The sequence below is a fragment of the Salmo salar genome, chromosome ssa02 (assembly GCF_905237065.1).
Source record: "Salmo salar chromosome ssa02, Ssal_v3.1, whole genome shotgun sequence".
Classification (NCBI taxonomy): domain Eukaryota; kingdom Metazoa; phylum Chordata; class Actinopteri; order Salmoniformes; family Salmonidae; genus Salmo; species Salmo salar.
Window position 1 is genome coordinate 3422501 of NC_059443.1, and position 15000 is coordinate 3437500.

General features: G+C 46.6%; 1 protein-coding gene across 1 annotated transcript in view; it reads right to left on the bottom strand.

Annotated features, from left to right (window-relative positions):
• The window catches only part of LOC106597444 (threonylcarbamoyladenosine tRNA methylthiotransferase-like), a 797175-nt gene that overhangs the window by 192171 nt on the left and 590004 nt on the right, over positions 1–15000 (bottom strand). Inside the window, 1 exon segment of the mRNA XM_045696608.1 lies at positions 8908–9088. Coding sequence (XP_045552564.1) covers positions 8908–9088 — 181 coding nt within the window.

A 15000-nucleotide genomic window follows, 5' to 3' on the forward strand; every position in this document is an offset into this window, starting at 1 on the left:
GGTTAAACCACAGATGAGCTGGTCCTGGTTAAAGTCCTGTTTAGACCTTGTGGCCTTCAGTAATGGTTTGGTACACTTCACTGGAGTGTATTTAGTATAGAAAGAATCCATAGAACTGGCCGCCCCATTCAAATTGACAGGATTAGAGGTTCCAAGCCCATTCAATTTGACAGGATTAGAGGTTCCAAGCCAATTCAAATTGACAGGATTAGAGGTTCCAAGCCCATTCAAATTGACAGGATTAGAGGTTCCAAGCCCATTCAAATTGACAGGATTAGAGGTTCCAAACCCGTTCAAATTGACAGGATTAGAGGTTCCAAACCCGTTCGAATTGACAGGATTAGAGGTTCCAAGCCCGTTCGAATTGACGGGATTAGAGGTTCCAAGCCCATTCAAATTGACAGGATTAGAGGTTCCAAACCCATTCAAATTGACAGGATTAGAGGTTCCAAGCCCATTCAAATTGACAGGATTAGAGGTTCCAAACCCATTCAAATTGACAGGATTAGAGGTTCCAAACCCATTCAATGGATTATATTTCTACGGTATTGATCCTGCCACAGTTTCAAACAATGATAGCAAATGTTGAAAATAATTGTTATTGGTCACTCTGACAGAGCTCCAGAGTTCCTGTTCATTAATATTGAACATGATGTGGAAACTTCTCAGAATACACATTTGCATTGTCAATAATGAATGATGAAATTGAAACATAAATACATAAAAAGCCAATATCCTATTTTCTCTTGATGGATTTAAGGATATAAAACAGACAACAACAAAAAAATGCTGCAATTGAAGACAGATAAAAATATGAGAAATGAGAAATGTCTCGTTGAAATGAACCGACTGACTAGTACTACAGCTGAATTACTCATAGTGGTAGAATTCAGTCTGAGGGAAACGAATGGCTCATTTCACAAACAGATCTGTATTAATTACCATTAATGCTGAGAGAGAGAGAGATTTCACACACACACACACACACACACACACACACACACACACACACACACACACACACACACAGAGAGAGAGGGAGATATTAAGAGAGAGGAGAACTCCAGTCTCTCTGAATGTGCTAATCCAGTGTGGTATAAAACACTCCAGGACATATAATATTCACAGGACATGTTCTTGACATAATTGGAACAGGATTTTTTTATGTTCAGATGACGAGAGGGAGAACTTTTAGTCCTGTTTTTTTCCTTGATAAGAGACACAAACTTCCAAAATATTAAATATTCAGAATCAGACGTACTAAAAGACGTTTAAATACATCTCCTGCTCGACTATTTATTAGGTCTGACAGCTGGGTGAATCAAGCCCATCGTCATCGGAAACATCCAGGCAATAATACAGCCTTAATGTCTCGTGTCGATATAGTAGTTATGATAATACGATGAGGTGGCTGAGTTTAGGCTGGCGTCCTTTCAGACATGTCACTGGCAGTAGTGGGTGGGGGCTGGTTCCATTTCAAGTCAGTCTCTTTCATTTTCCCTCAATGGAATTGCTGTTAATCTCCTGAATTGACTAAACTGAAATGGAATTGATCCCAACGTCTTCTGCCATCTGTAGTCTCATTAGCAGAGCCCCAGCTTGTGGTTTAGCCCGACACTGAGCCATTATAACAGGCCTTGATGTAGTCCCACATGTGAAATGGGTTGAAACACCTGTACAAACAGAGCTGAGCCTGGGCCTGAGGCTCTGACACAAATGGCACCCCATTACCTATATAGTGCACTACCTTTGACCAGGGCCCATCGGGTAGTGCACTATAATAGGGAATTATAGGGCCATTTGGGACATACCACTGATGTTGAGTGAGGCCTGATGTGTAGGCCTTTATCCAGACAGGTCTGCCAGTATCCCTGTGTGTGTTTAAGATGAATCAAATTGCAGTCGGACTGCACAGAATCACAAATTCTCTTACACCCTGAATAACTACTGACTAAACTGAGTGACTCTGTGCCTTTCTCTAACTGATACCCCCAAACATACTGCTAGAACCCTGTTCCACTCAGCCCTGCTCATCTCATACTACTGTACTGAAACTCTACCTCCTCCAAACACTCTGATCCATGTTAAACTCTCCTGCCTCCAAACACTCTGGTCCATGTTAAACTCTATTCTCTCCAAACACTCTGGTTCATGTTAAACTCTATTCTCTCCAAACACTCTGGTCCATGTTAAACTCTACTGCCTCCAAACACTCTGGTCCACGTTAAACTCTACTGCCTCCAAACACTCTGGTCCATGTTAAGCTCTATTCTCTCCAAACACTCTGGTCCATGTTAAACTCTCCTGCCTCCAAAGACTCTGGTCCATGTTAAACTCTATTCTCTCCAAACACTCTGGTCCATGTTAAACTCTATTCTCTCCAAACACTCTGGTCCATGTTAAACTCTACTGCCTCCAAACACTCTGGTCCATGTTAAACTCTATTCTCTCCAAACCCTCTGGTCCATGTTAACCTCTACAGCCTCCAAACACTCTGGTCCATGTTAAACTCTACTGCCTCCAAACACTCTGGTCCATGTTAAACTCTATTCTCTCCAAACCCTCTGGTCCATGTTAACCTCTACAGCCTCCAAACACTCTGGTCCATGTTAAACTCTACTGCATCCAAACACTCTGGTCCATGTTAAACTCTATTCTCTCCAAACACTCTGGTCCATGTTAAACTCTACAGCCTCCAAACACTCTGGTCCATGTTAAACTCTACAGCCTCCAAACACTCTGGTCCATGTTAAACTCTACTGCCTCCAAACACCCTGGTCCATGTTAAACTCTCCTGCCTCCAAACACTCTGGTCCATGTTAAACTCTACTGCCTCCAAACACTCTGGTCCATGTTAAACTATATTCTCTCCAAACACTCTGGTCCATGTTAAACTCTACTGCCTCCAAACACTCTGGTCCATGTTCAACTCTACTGCCTCCAAACACTCTGGTCCATGTTAAACTCTACTGCCTCCAAACACTCTGGTCCATGTTAAACTCTATTCTCTCCAAACACTCTGGTCCATGTTAAACTCTATTCTCTCCAAACACTCTGGTCCATGTTAAACTCTATTCTCTCCAAACACTCTGGTCCATGTTAAACTCTATTCTCTCCAAACACTCTGGTCCATGTTAAACTCTCCTGCCTCCAAACACTCTGGTCCATGTTAAACTCTATTCTCTCCAAACACTCTGGTCCATGTTAAACTCTATTCTCTCCAAACACTCTGGTCCATGTTAAACTCTACTGCCTCCAAACACTCTGGTCCATGTTAAACTCTATTCTCTCCAAACCCTCTGGTCCATGTTAACCTCTACAGCCTCCAAACACTCTGGTCCATGTTAAACTCTACTGCCTCCAAACACTCTGGTCCATGTTAAACTCTATTCTCTCCAAACACTCTGGTCCATGTTAAACTCTACAGCCTCCAAACACTCTGGTCCATGTTAAACTCTACAGCCTCCAAACACTCTGGTCCATGTTAAACTCTACTGCCTCCAAACACCCTGGTCCATGTTAAACTCTCCTGCCTCCAAACACTCTGGTCCATGTTAAACTCTACTGCCTCCAAACACTCTGGTCCATGTTAAACTATATTCTCTCCAAACACTCTGGTCCATGTTAAACTCTACTGCCTCCAAACACTCTGGTCCATGTTAAACTCTACTGCCTCCAAACACTCTGGTCCATGTTAAACTCTACTGCCTCCAAACACTCTGGTCCATGTTAAACTCTATTCTCTCCAAACACTCTGGTCCATGTTAAACTCTATTCTCTCCAAACACTCTGGTCCACGTTAAAATCTACTGCCTCCAAACACTCTGGTCCATGTTAAACTCTACTGCCTCCAAACACTCTGGTCCATGTTAAACTCTACTGCCTCCAAACACTCTGGTCCATGTTAAACTCTACTGCCTCCAAACACTCTGGTCCATGTTAAACTCTATTCTCTCCAAACACTCTGGTCCATGTTAAACTCTACTGCCTCCAAACACTCTGGTCCATGTTAAACTCTACTGCCTCCAAACACTCTGGTCCATGTTAAACTCTACTGCCTCCAAACACTCTGGTCCATGTTAAACTCTACTGCCTCCAAACACTCTGGTCCATGTTAAACTCTACTGCCTCCAAACGCTCTGGTCCATGTTAAACTCTACTGCCTCCAAACCCTCTGGTCCATGTTAAACTATACTGCCTCCAAACACTCTGGTCCATGTTAAACTCTACTGCCTCCAAACACTCTGGTCCATGTTAAACTCTACTGCCTCCAAACACTCTGGTCCATGTTAAACTATACTGCCTCCAAACACTCTGGTCCATGTTAAACTCTACTGCCTCCAAACACTCTGGTCCATGTTAAACTCTACTGCCTCCAAACACTCTGGTCCATGTTAAACTCTACTGCCTCCAAACACTCTGGTCCATGTTAAACTCTACTGCCTCCAAACACTCTGCTCCATGTTAAACTCTATTCTCTCCAAACACTCTGGTCCATGTTAAACTCTATTCTCTCCAAACACTCTGGTCCATGTTAAACTCTATTCTCTCCAAACACTCTGGTCCATGTTAAACTCTACTGCCTCCAAACACTCTGGTCCATGTTAAAATCTACTGCCTCCAAACACTCTGGTCCATGTTAAACTCTACTGCCTCCAAACACTCTGGTCCATGTTAAACTCTATTCTCTCCAAACACTCTGGTCCATGTTAAACTCTATTCTCTCCAAACACTCTGGTCCACGTTAAACTCTACTGCCTCCAAACACTCTGGTCCACTTTAAACTCTACTGCCTCCAAACGCTCTGGTCCACGTTAAACTCTACTGCCTCCAAACACTCTAGTCCATGTTAAACTCTACTGCCTCCAAACACTCTGGTCCATGTTAAACTCTACTGCCTCCAAACACTCTGGTCCATGTTAAACTATATTCTCTCCAAACGCTCTGGTCCATGTTAAACTCTACTGCCTCCAAACACTCTGGTCCATGTTAAACTCTATTCTCTCCATACCCTCTGGTCCATGTTAAACTCTACAGCCTCCAAACACTCTGGTCCATGTTAAACTCTACTGCCTCCAAACACTCTGGTCCATGTTAAACTCTATCTCTCCAAACACTCCGGTCCATGTTAAACTCTACTGCCTCCAAACACTCTGGTCCATGTTAAACTCTACAGCCTCCAAACACTCTGGTCCACGTTAAACTCTACTGCCTCCAAACACTCTGGTCCATGTTAAACTCTCCTGCCTCCAAACCCTCTGGTCCATGTTAAACTCTACTGCCTCCAAACACTCTGGTCCATGTTAAACTCTCCTGCCTCCAAACACTCCGGTCCACGTTAAACTCTACTGCCTCCAAACGCTCTGGTCCATGTTAAACTCTACTGCCTCCAAACACTCCGGTCCACGTTAAACTCTACTGCCTCCAAACGCTCTGGTCCATGTTAAACTCTCCTGCCTCCAAACACTCCGGTCCATGTTAAACTCTACTGCCTCCAAACACTCTGGTCCATGTTAAACTCTACTGCCTCCAAACACTCCGGTCCATGTTAAACTCTACTGCCTCCAAACGCTCTGGTCCACGTTAAACTCTACTGCCTCCAAACACTCTGGTCCACGTTAAACTCTACTGCCTCCAAACACTCTGGTCCATGTTAAACTCTACTGCCTCCAAACACTCTGGTCCATGTTAAACTCTACTGCCTCCAAACACTCTGGTCCACGTTAAACTCTACTGCCTCCAAACACTCTGGTCCACGTTAAACTCTACTGCCTCCAAACACTCTGGTCCATGTTAAACTCTACTGCCTCCAAACACTCTGGTCCATGTTAAACTCTACTGCCTCCAAACACTCTGGTCCATGTTAAACTCTACTGCCTCCAAACACTCTGGTCCACGTTAAACTCTACTGCCTCCAAACACTCTGGTCCATGTTAAACTCTACTGCCTCCAAACACTCTGGTCCATGTTAAACTCTATTCTCTCCAAACACTCTGGTCCATGTTAAACTCTACTGCCTCCAAACACTCTGGTCCATGTTAAACTCTACTGCCTCCAAACACTCTGGTCCATGTTAAACTCTACTGCCTCCAAACACTCTGGTCCATGTTAAACTCTACTGCCTCCAAACAATCTGGTCCATGTTAAACTCTACTGCCTCCAAACACTCTGGTCCATGTTAAACTCTACTGCCTCCAAACACTCTGGTCCATGTTAAACTCTACTGCCTCCAAACAATCTGGTCCATGTTAAACTATATTCTCTCCAAACACTCTGGTCCACGTTAAAATCTACTGCCTCCAAACACTCTGGTCCATGTTAAACTCTACTGCCTCCAAACACTCTGGTCCATGTTAAACTCTACTGCCTCCAAACACTCTGGTCCATGTTAAACTCTACTGCCTCCAAACACTCTGGTCCATGTTAAACTCTATTCTCTCCAAACACTCTGGTCCATGTTAAACTCTACTGCCTCCAAACACTCTGGTCCATGTTAAACTCTACTGCCTCCAAACACTCTGGTCCATGTTAAACTCTACTGCCTCCAAACACTCTGGTCCATGTTAAACTCTACTGCCTCCAAACACTCTGGTCCATGTTAAACTCTACTGCCTCCAAACGCTCTGGTCCATGTTAAACTCTACTGCCTCCAAACCCTCTGGTCCATGTTAAACTATACTGCCTCCAAACACTCTGCTCCATGTTAAACTCTACTGCCTCCAAACACTCTGGTCCATGTTAAACTCTACTGCCTCCAAACACTCTGGTCCATGTTAAACTATACTGCCTCCAAACACTCTGGTCCATGTTAAACTCTACTGCCTCCAAACACTCTGGTCCATGTTAAACTCTACTGCCTCCAAACACTCTGGTCCATGTTAAACTCTACTGCCTCCAAACACTCTGGTCCATGTTAAACTCTACTGCCTCCAAACACTCTGGTCCATGTTAAACTCTATTCTCTCCAAACACTCTGGTCCATGTTAAACTCTATTCTCTCCAAACACTCTGGTCCATGTTAAACTCTATTCTCTCCAAACACTCTGGTCCATGTTAAACTCTACTGCCTCCAAACACTCTGGTCCATGTTAAAATCTACTGCCTCCAAACACTCTGGTCCATGTTAAACTCTACTGCCTCCAAACACTCTGGTCCATGTTAAACTCTATTCTCTCCAAACACTCTGGTCCATGTTAAACTCTATTCTCTCCAAACACTCTGGTCCACGTTAAACTCTACTGCCTCCAAACACTCTGGTCCACTTTAAACTCTACTGCCTCCAAACGCTCTGGTCCACGTTAAACTCTACTGCCTCCAAACACTCTAGTCCATGTTAAACTCTACTGCCTCCAAACGCTCTGGTCCATGTTAAACTCTACTGCCTCCAAACACTCTGGTCCATGTTAAACTCTATTCTCTCCATACCCTCTGGTCCATGTTAAACTCTACAGCCTCCAAACACTCTGGTCCATGTTAAACTCTACTGCCTCCAAACACTCTGGTCCATGTTAAACTCTATTCTCTCCAAACACTCTGGGCCATGTTAAACTCTACTGCCTCCAAACACTCTGGTCCATGTTAAACTCTACAGCCTCCAAACACTCTGGTCCATGTTAAACTCTACTGCCTCCAAACACTCTGGTCCATGTTAAACTCTCCTGCCTCCAAACACTCCGGTCCATGTTAAACTCTACTGCCTCCAAACACTCTGGTCCATGTTAAACTCTACTGCCTCCAAACACTCTGGTCCACGTTAAACTCTACTGCCTCCAAACGCTCTGGTCCATGTTAAACTCTACTGCCTCCAAACCCTCTGGTCCATGTTAAACTCTACTGCCTCCAAACACTCTGGTCCATGTTAAACTCTCCTGCCTCCAAACACTCCGGTCCATGTTAAACTCTACTGCCTCCAAACACTCTGGTCCATGTTAAACTCTACTGCCTCCAAACACTCCGGTCCACGTTAAACTCTACTGCCTCCAAACGCTCTGGTCCATGTTAAACTCTACTGCCTCCAAACACTCTGGTCCATGTTAAACTCTACTGCCTCCAAACACTCTGGTCCATGTTAAACTCTACTGCCTCCAAACACTCTGGTCCATGTTAAACTCTACTGCCTCCAAACACTCTGGTCCACGTTAAACTCTACTGCCTCCAAACACTCTGGTCCACGTTAAACTCTACTGCCTCCAAACACTCTGGTCCATGTTAAACTCTACTGCCTCCAAACACTCTGGTCCATGTTAAACTCTACTGCCTCCAAACACTCTGGTCCATGTTAAACTCTACTGCCTCCAAACACTCTGGTCCACGTTAAACTCTACTGCCTCCAAACACTCTGGTCCACGTTAAACTCTACTGCCTCCAAACACTCTGGTCCATGTTAAACTCTACTGCCTCCAAACACTCTGGTCCATGTTAAACTCTATTCTCTCCAAACACTCTGGTCCATGTTAAACTCTACTGCCTCCAAACACTCTGGTCCATGTTAAACTCTACTGCCTCCAAACACTCTGGTCCATGTTAAACTCTACTGCCTCCAAACACTCTGGTCCATGTTAAACTCTACTGCCTCCAAACAATCTGGTCCATGTTAAACTCTACTGCCTCCAAACACTCTGGTCCATGTTAAACTCTACTGCCTCCAAACACTCTGGTCCATGTTAAACTCTACTGCCTCCAAACAATCTGGTCCATGTTAAACTATATTCTCTCCAAACACTCTGGTCCATGTTAAACTCTACTGCCTCCAAACACTCTGGTCCATGTTAAACTCTACTGCCTCCAAACAAGAAGAAGAACTCTGGTAAAATATGTGATGAAATGTAACCAGGTGTGATGTGGTGCAACGTGGTGTGATCATACACACTTAAACATCAACTTAAATCAGGGGTGTAACTAACTCACCAGTTGGGCGGGGACCTGGTCCATCTTGGCGGCGGGGGTGCCAGGCCGGGGGTAGAACTGGTTGATGAAGAGGCTGGGGAAGCGATACTCCTTCACCAGGTCACATGTCTCCTGGAAGTCAGCATCCGTCTCCCCTGGGAAACCACAGATGATGTCCGTTGCGATGGTGATACCAGGAACCCTGAGAGAGGGAGGGAGAGAGAGGAGAGAGAAAAGGTTATTTACCTAATCAATATCTCAATGAAAGCACCTAAACACCTCCAATTGGACCAGGATCATTCACATTCATAGCTTTACATATCACAATGTGGAATCAGGGGAAGACGAACAAGAAACTAAAGACATGTTAGAAAAACATGTCAAGGAAACGTAAATGTAACTAACTACAGTGTGTGATGCAAGTGTGTTGAAAATCAACATTGGCCTGTGATGTCTGTCCACTGTTGCTATGCAGATCTTCTCTGTGGGATAATTCCTGCAACAGGACCCTTATTAGCAGCCTCAATGGCAATTGGTTATTGGCCGGGTCCGTGGTTGAATGAGAACCTCTGCAGAGGACTGGGTCATTGATCCTGGCTTGTATAGATTCTGTTATTATTGATCTCTGATTCACAGGTACAAACCAACTTCAAGGCTAGCTCATGCTGAACATGGTGGAACCACCACAACAGAACAGAGAGGTGGAATAGTGGAGCAGCAGACAACCTGTCATGTCCAGAGAGAGAGGTGGAATAGTGGAGCAGCAGACAACCTTTCATGTCCAGAGAGAGAGGTGGAATAGTGGAGCAGCAGACAACCTGTCATGTCCAGAGAGAGAGGTGGAATAGTGGAGCAGCAGACAACCTTTCATGTCCAGAGAGAGAGGTGGAATAGTGGAACAACAGACAACCTGTCATGTCCAGAGAGAGTGGTGGAATAGTGGAACAACAGACAACCTTTCATGTCCAGAGAGACAGGTGGAATAGTGGAACAACAGACAACCTTTCATGTCCAGAGAGAGAGGTGGAACAGTGGAACAGCAGACAACCTTTCATGTCCAGAGAGAGAGGTGGAATAGTGGAGCAGCAGACAACCTTTCATGTCCAGAGAGAGAGGTGGAATAGTGGAACAGCAGACAACCTTTCGTGTTTCCTGCTGAGACGGATGAGGTTGGGAGACAAGTATCTGAAATGAACCCTCGACTTCTGTGGACAGCCTGAGAAACCAAACTCTGCCGACCAAAAGAACAAATACCAACAGTCTCAGAATAAGAGCTTTAAGATCATAATACATGAGGTAATATGGGCAGGAAGGACCTGATCCTAGATCAGCACTCCTACACCGAAACGCTTGATACACGCGGCCCCTGATCCTAACTCTGGATACACACGGCCCCTGATCCTAACTCTGGATACACACGGCCCCTGATCCTAACTCTGGATACACACGGCCCCTGATCCTAACTCTGGATACACACGGCCCCTGATCCTAACTCTGGATACACGCGGCCCCTGATCCTAACTCTGGATACACACGGCCCCTGATCCTAACTCTGGATACACACGGCCCCTGATCCTAACTCTGGATACACACAGCCCCTGATCCTAACTCTGGATACACGCGGCCCCTGATCCTAACTCTGGATACACACGGCCCCTGATCCTAACTCTGGATACACACGGCCCCTGATCCTAACTCTGGATACACACGGCCCCTGATCCTAACTCTGGATACACGCGGCCCCTGATCCTAACTCTGGATACACACGGCCCCTGATCCTAACTCTGGATACACACGGCCCCTGATCCTAACTCTGGATACACACGGCCCCTGATCCTAACTCTGGATACACGCGGCCCCTGATCCTAACTCTGGATACACGCGGCCCCTGATCCTAACTCTGGATACACGCGGCCCCTGATCCTAACTCTGGATACACGCGGCCCCTGATCCTAACTCTGGATACACACGGCCCCTGATCCTAACTCTGGATACACACGGCCCCTGATCCTAACTCTGGATACACACGGCCCCTGATCCTAACTCTGGATACACACGGCCCCTGATCCTAACTCTGGATACACACGGCCCCTGATCCTAACTCTGGATACACACGGCCCCTGATCCTAACTCTGGATACACACGGCCCCTGATCCTAACTCTGGATACACACGGCCCCTGATCCTAACTCTGGATACACACGGCCCCTGATCCTAACTCTGGATACACACGGCCCCTGATCCTAACTCTGGATACACGCGGCCCCTGATCCTAACTCTGGATACACACGGCCCCTAATCCTAACTCTGGATACACGCGGCCCCTGATCCTAACTCTGGATACACACGGCCCCTAATCCTAACTCTGGATACACGCGGCCCCTGATCCTAACTCTGGATACACGCGGCCCCTAATCCTAACTCTGGATACACACGGCCCCTGATCCTAACTCTGGATACACGCGGCCCCTAATCCTAACTCTGGATACACACGGCCCCTGATCCTAACTCTGGATACACGCGGCCCCTAATCCTAACTCTGGATACACACGGCCCCTAATCCTAACTCTGGATACACACGGCCCCTGATCCTAACTCTGGATACACATGGCCCCTGATCCTAACTCTGGATACACACGGCCCCTGATCCTAACTCTGGATACACACGGCCCCTGATCCTAACTCTGCTGATCGTATTCCTCTACCTGCTGTTGTGGGTTGGAGTCTCCTGCGGCATCATTACCATCTCCTCCAGACATCAAATGTGGATCAATGTGTCTTATTGACAGACGTCCATTTCTAATCACATGAGGTGGATCGTTGTGTTTCCAGGAGATAACCCCCCCTGGCCTACTGACGTCTGCTCGGCCCAGAGTCCTTCACATTCAAGAGGTTCAGCAGGACTCTGGGGAATCCTTCACCTTTCCCATCAACCCAAGTGGAGGAATACAAACACTGTCTTACTGTACATTCCTGTTCCCGGTCCTTGTTCCCCGGTCATATACAGAGTCTTACTGTACATTCCTGTTCCCAGGCCTTGTTCCCCTGTCATATACAGAGTCTTACTGTACATTCCTGTTCCCAGGCCTTGTTCCCCTGTCATATACAGAGTCTTACTGTACATTCCTGTTCCCAGGCCTTGTTCCCCGGTCATATACAGAGTCTTACTGTACATTCCTGTTCCCAGGCCTTGTTCCCCTGTCATATACAGAGTCTTACTGTACATTCCTGTTCCCAGGCCTTGTTCCCCTGTCATATACAGAGTCTTACTGTACATTCCTGTTCCCAGGCCTTGTTCCCCGGTCATATACAGAGTCTTACTGTACATTCCTGTTCCCAGGCCTTGTTCCCCTGTCATATACAGAGTCTTACTGTACATTCCTGTTCCCGGTCCTTGTTCCCCTGTCATATACAGAGTCTTACTGTACATTCCTGTTCCCAGGCCTTGTTCCCCGGTCATATACAGAGTCTTACTGTACATTCCTGTTCCCGGTCCTTGTTCCCCTGTCATATACAGAGTCTTACTGTACATTCCTGTTCCCAGGCCTTGTTCCCCGGTCATATACAGAGTCTTACTGTACATTCCTGTTCCCAGGCCTTGTTCCCCGGTCATATACAGAGTCTTACTGTACATTCCTGTTCCCAGGCCTTGTTCCCCTGTCATATACAGAGTCTTACTGTACATTCCTGTTCCCAGGCCTTGTTCCCCTGTCATATACAGAGTCTTACTGTACATTCCTGTTCCCAGGCCTTGTTCCCCTGTCATATACAGAGTCTTACTGTACATTCCTGTTCCCAGGCCTTGTTCCCCTGTCATATACAGAGTCTTACTGTACATTCCTGTTCCCAGGCCTTGTTCCCCTGTCATATACAGAGTCTTACTGTACATTCCTGTTCCCAGGCCTTGTTCCCCTGTCATATACAGAGTCTTACTGTACATTCCTGTTCCCAGTCCTTGTTCCCCGGTCATATACAGAGTCTTACTGTACATTCCTGTTCCCAGGCCTTGTTCCCCGGTCATATACAGAGTCTTACTGTACATTCCTGTTCCCAGGCCTTGTTCCCCTGTCATATACAGAGTCTTACTGTACATTCCTGTTCCCAGGCCTTGTTCCCCGGTCATATACAGAGTCTTACTGTACATTCCTGTTCCCAGGCCTTGTTCCCCTGTCATATACAGAGTCTTACTGTACATTCCTGTTCCCAGGCCTTGTTCCCCTGTCATATACAGAGTCTTACTGTACATTCCTGTTCCCAGGCCTTGTTCCCCTGTCATATACAGAGTCTTACTGTACATTCCTGTTCCCAGGCCTTGTTCCCCTGTCATATACAGAGTCTTACTGTACATTCCTGTTCCCAGGCCTTGTTCCCCGGTCATATACAGAGTCTTACTGTACATTCCTGTTCCCAGGCCTTGTTCCCCTGTCATATACAGAGTCTTACTGTACATTCCTGTTCCCAGGCCTTGTTCCCCGGTCATATACAGAGTCTTACTGTACATTCCTGTTCCCAGGCCTTGTTCCCCGGTCATATACAGAGTCTGTGTTCCAATTGCCATACTATCATACCACTCTGCTCAGCTTGAGTCTGTGGGTTTGTATTGTAGTCAGATGGGTTGTATGTCTGTGGGTTTGTATTGTAGTCAGATGGCTTGTCTGTCTGTGGGTTTGTATTGTAGTCAGATGGGTTGTATGTCTGTGGGTTTGTATTGTAGTCAGATGGGTTGTCTGTCTGTGGGTTTGTATTGTAGTCAGATGGCTTGTCTGTCTGTGGGTTTGTATTGTAGTCAGATGGTTTGTGTTGTCTGTCTGTGGGTTTGTGTTGTAGTCAGATGGGTTTGTATTGTAGTCAGATGGGTTGTCCGTCTGTGGGTTTGTATTGTAGTCAGATGGGTTGTGTTGTTTGTCTGTGGGTTTGTATTGTAGTCAGATGGGTTTGTATTGTAGTCAGATGGGTTGTCTGTCTGTGGGTTTGTGTTGTAGTCAGATGGGTTTGTATTGTAGTCAGATGGGTTGTCCGTCTGTGGGTTTGTATTGTAGTCAGATGGGTTTGTATTGTAGTCAGATGGGTTGTCCGTCTGTGGGTTTGTATTGTAGTCAGATGGGTTTGTATTGTAGTCAGATGGGTTTGTATTGTAGTCAGATGGGTTTGTATTGTAGTCAGATGGGTTGTCCGTCTGTGGGTTTGTATTGTAGTCAGATGGGTTTGTATTGTAGTCAGATGGGTTTGTATTGTAGTCAGATGGGTTGTCCGTCTGTGGGTTTGTATTGTAGTCAGATGGGTTTGTATTGTAGTCAGATGGGTTTGTATTGTAGTCAGATGGGTTTGTATTGTAGTCAGATGGGTTTGTATTGTAGTCAGATGGGTTGTCCGTCTGTGGGTTTGTATTGTGAGGTAGCGGGCTGAGGGAGAGCGGTGAACGTGCAGCGTCGTCCCACAGTGACCAGTCACCCAGATAACTGTCCTCTGGACACTGAGACGAGCTTCACTCTGTTCTAAACAGCAGCCTTCAAAGACCACTTCAGGACCTTCACACCTTCATCTGGTTGATGCCAGTGGGGTCCCTCATCTGGTTGATGCCAGTGGGGTCCCTCATCTGGTTGATGCCAGTGGGGTCCTCATCTGGGTGATGCCAGTGGGGTCTTCATCTGGTTGATGCCAGCGGGGTCCTCATCTGGGTGATGCCAGTGGGGTCCCTCATCTGGTTGATGCCAGTGGGGTCCTCATCTGGTTGATGCCAGTGGGGTCCTCATCTGGTTGATGCCAGTGGGGTCCTCATCTGGTTGATGCCAGTGGGGTCCTCATCTGGTTGATGCCAGTGGGGTCCTCATCTGGGTGATGCCAGTGGGGTCCTTCATCTGGTTGATGCCAGTGGGGTCCCTCATCTGGTTGATGCCAGTGGGGTCCCTCATCTGGTTGATGCCAGTGGGGTCCCTCATCTGGTTGATGCCAGTGGGGTCCTTCATCTGGTTGATGCCAGTGGGGTCCCTCATCTGGTTGATGCCAGTGGGGTCCCTCATCTGGTTGATGCCAGTGGGGTCCCTCATCTGGTTGATGCCAGTGGGGTCCTCATCTGGTTGATGCCAGTGGGGTCCTCATCTGGTTGATGCCAGTG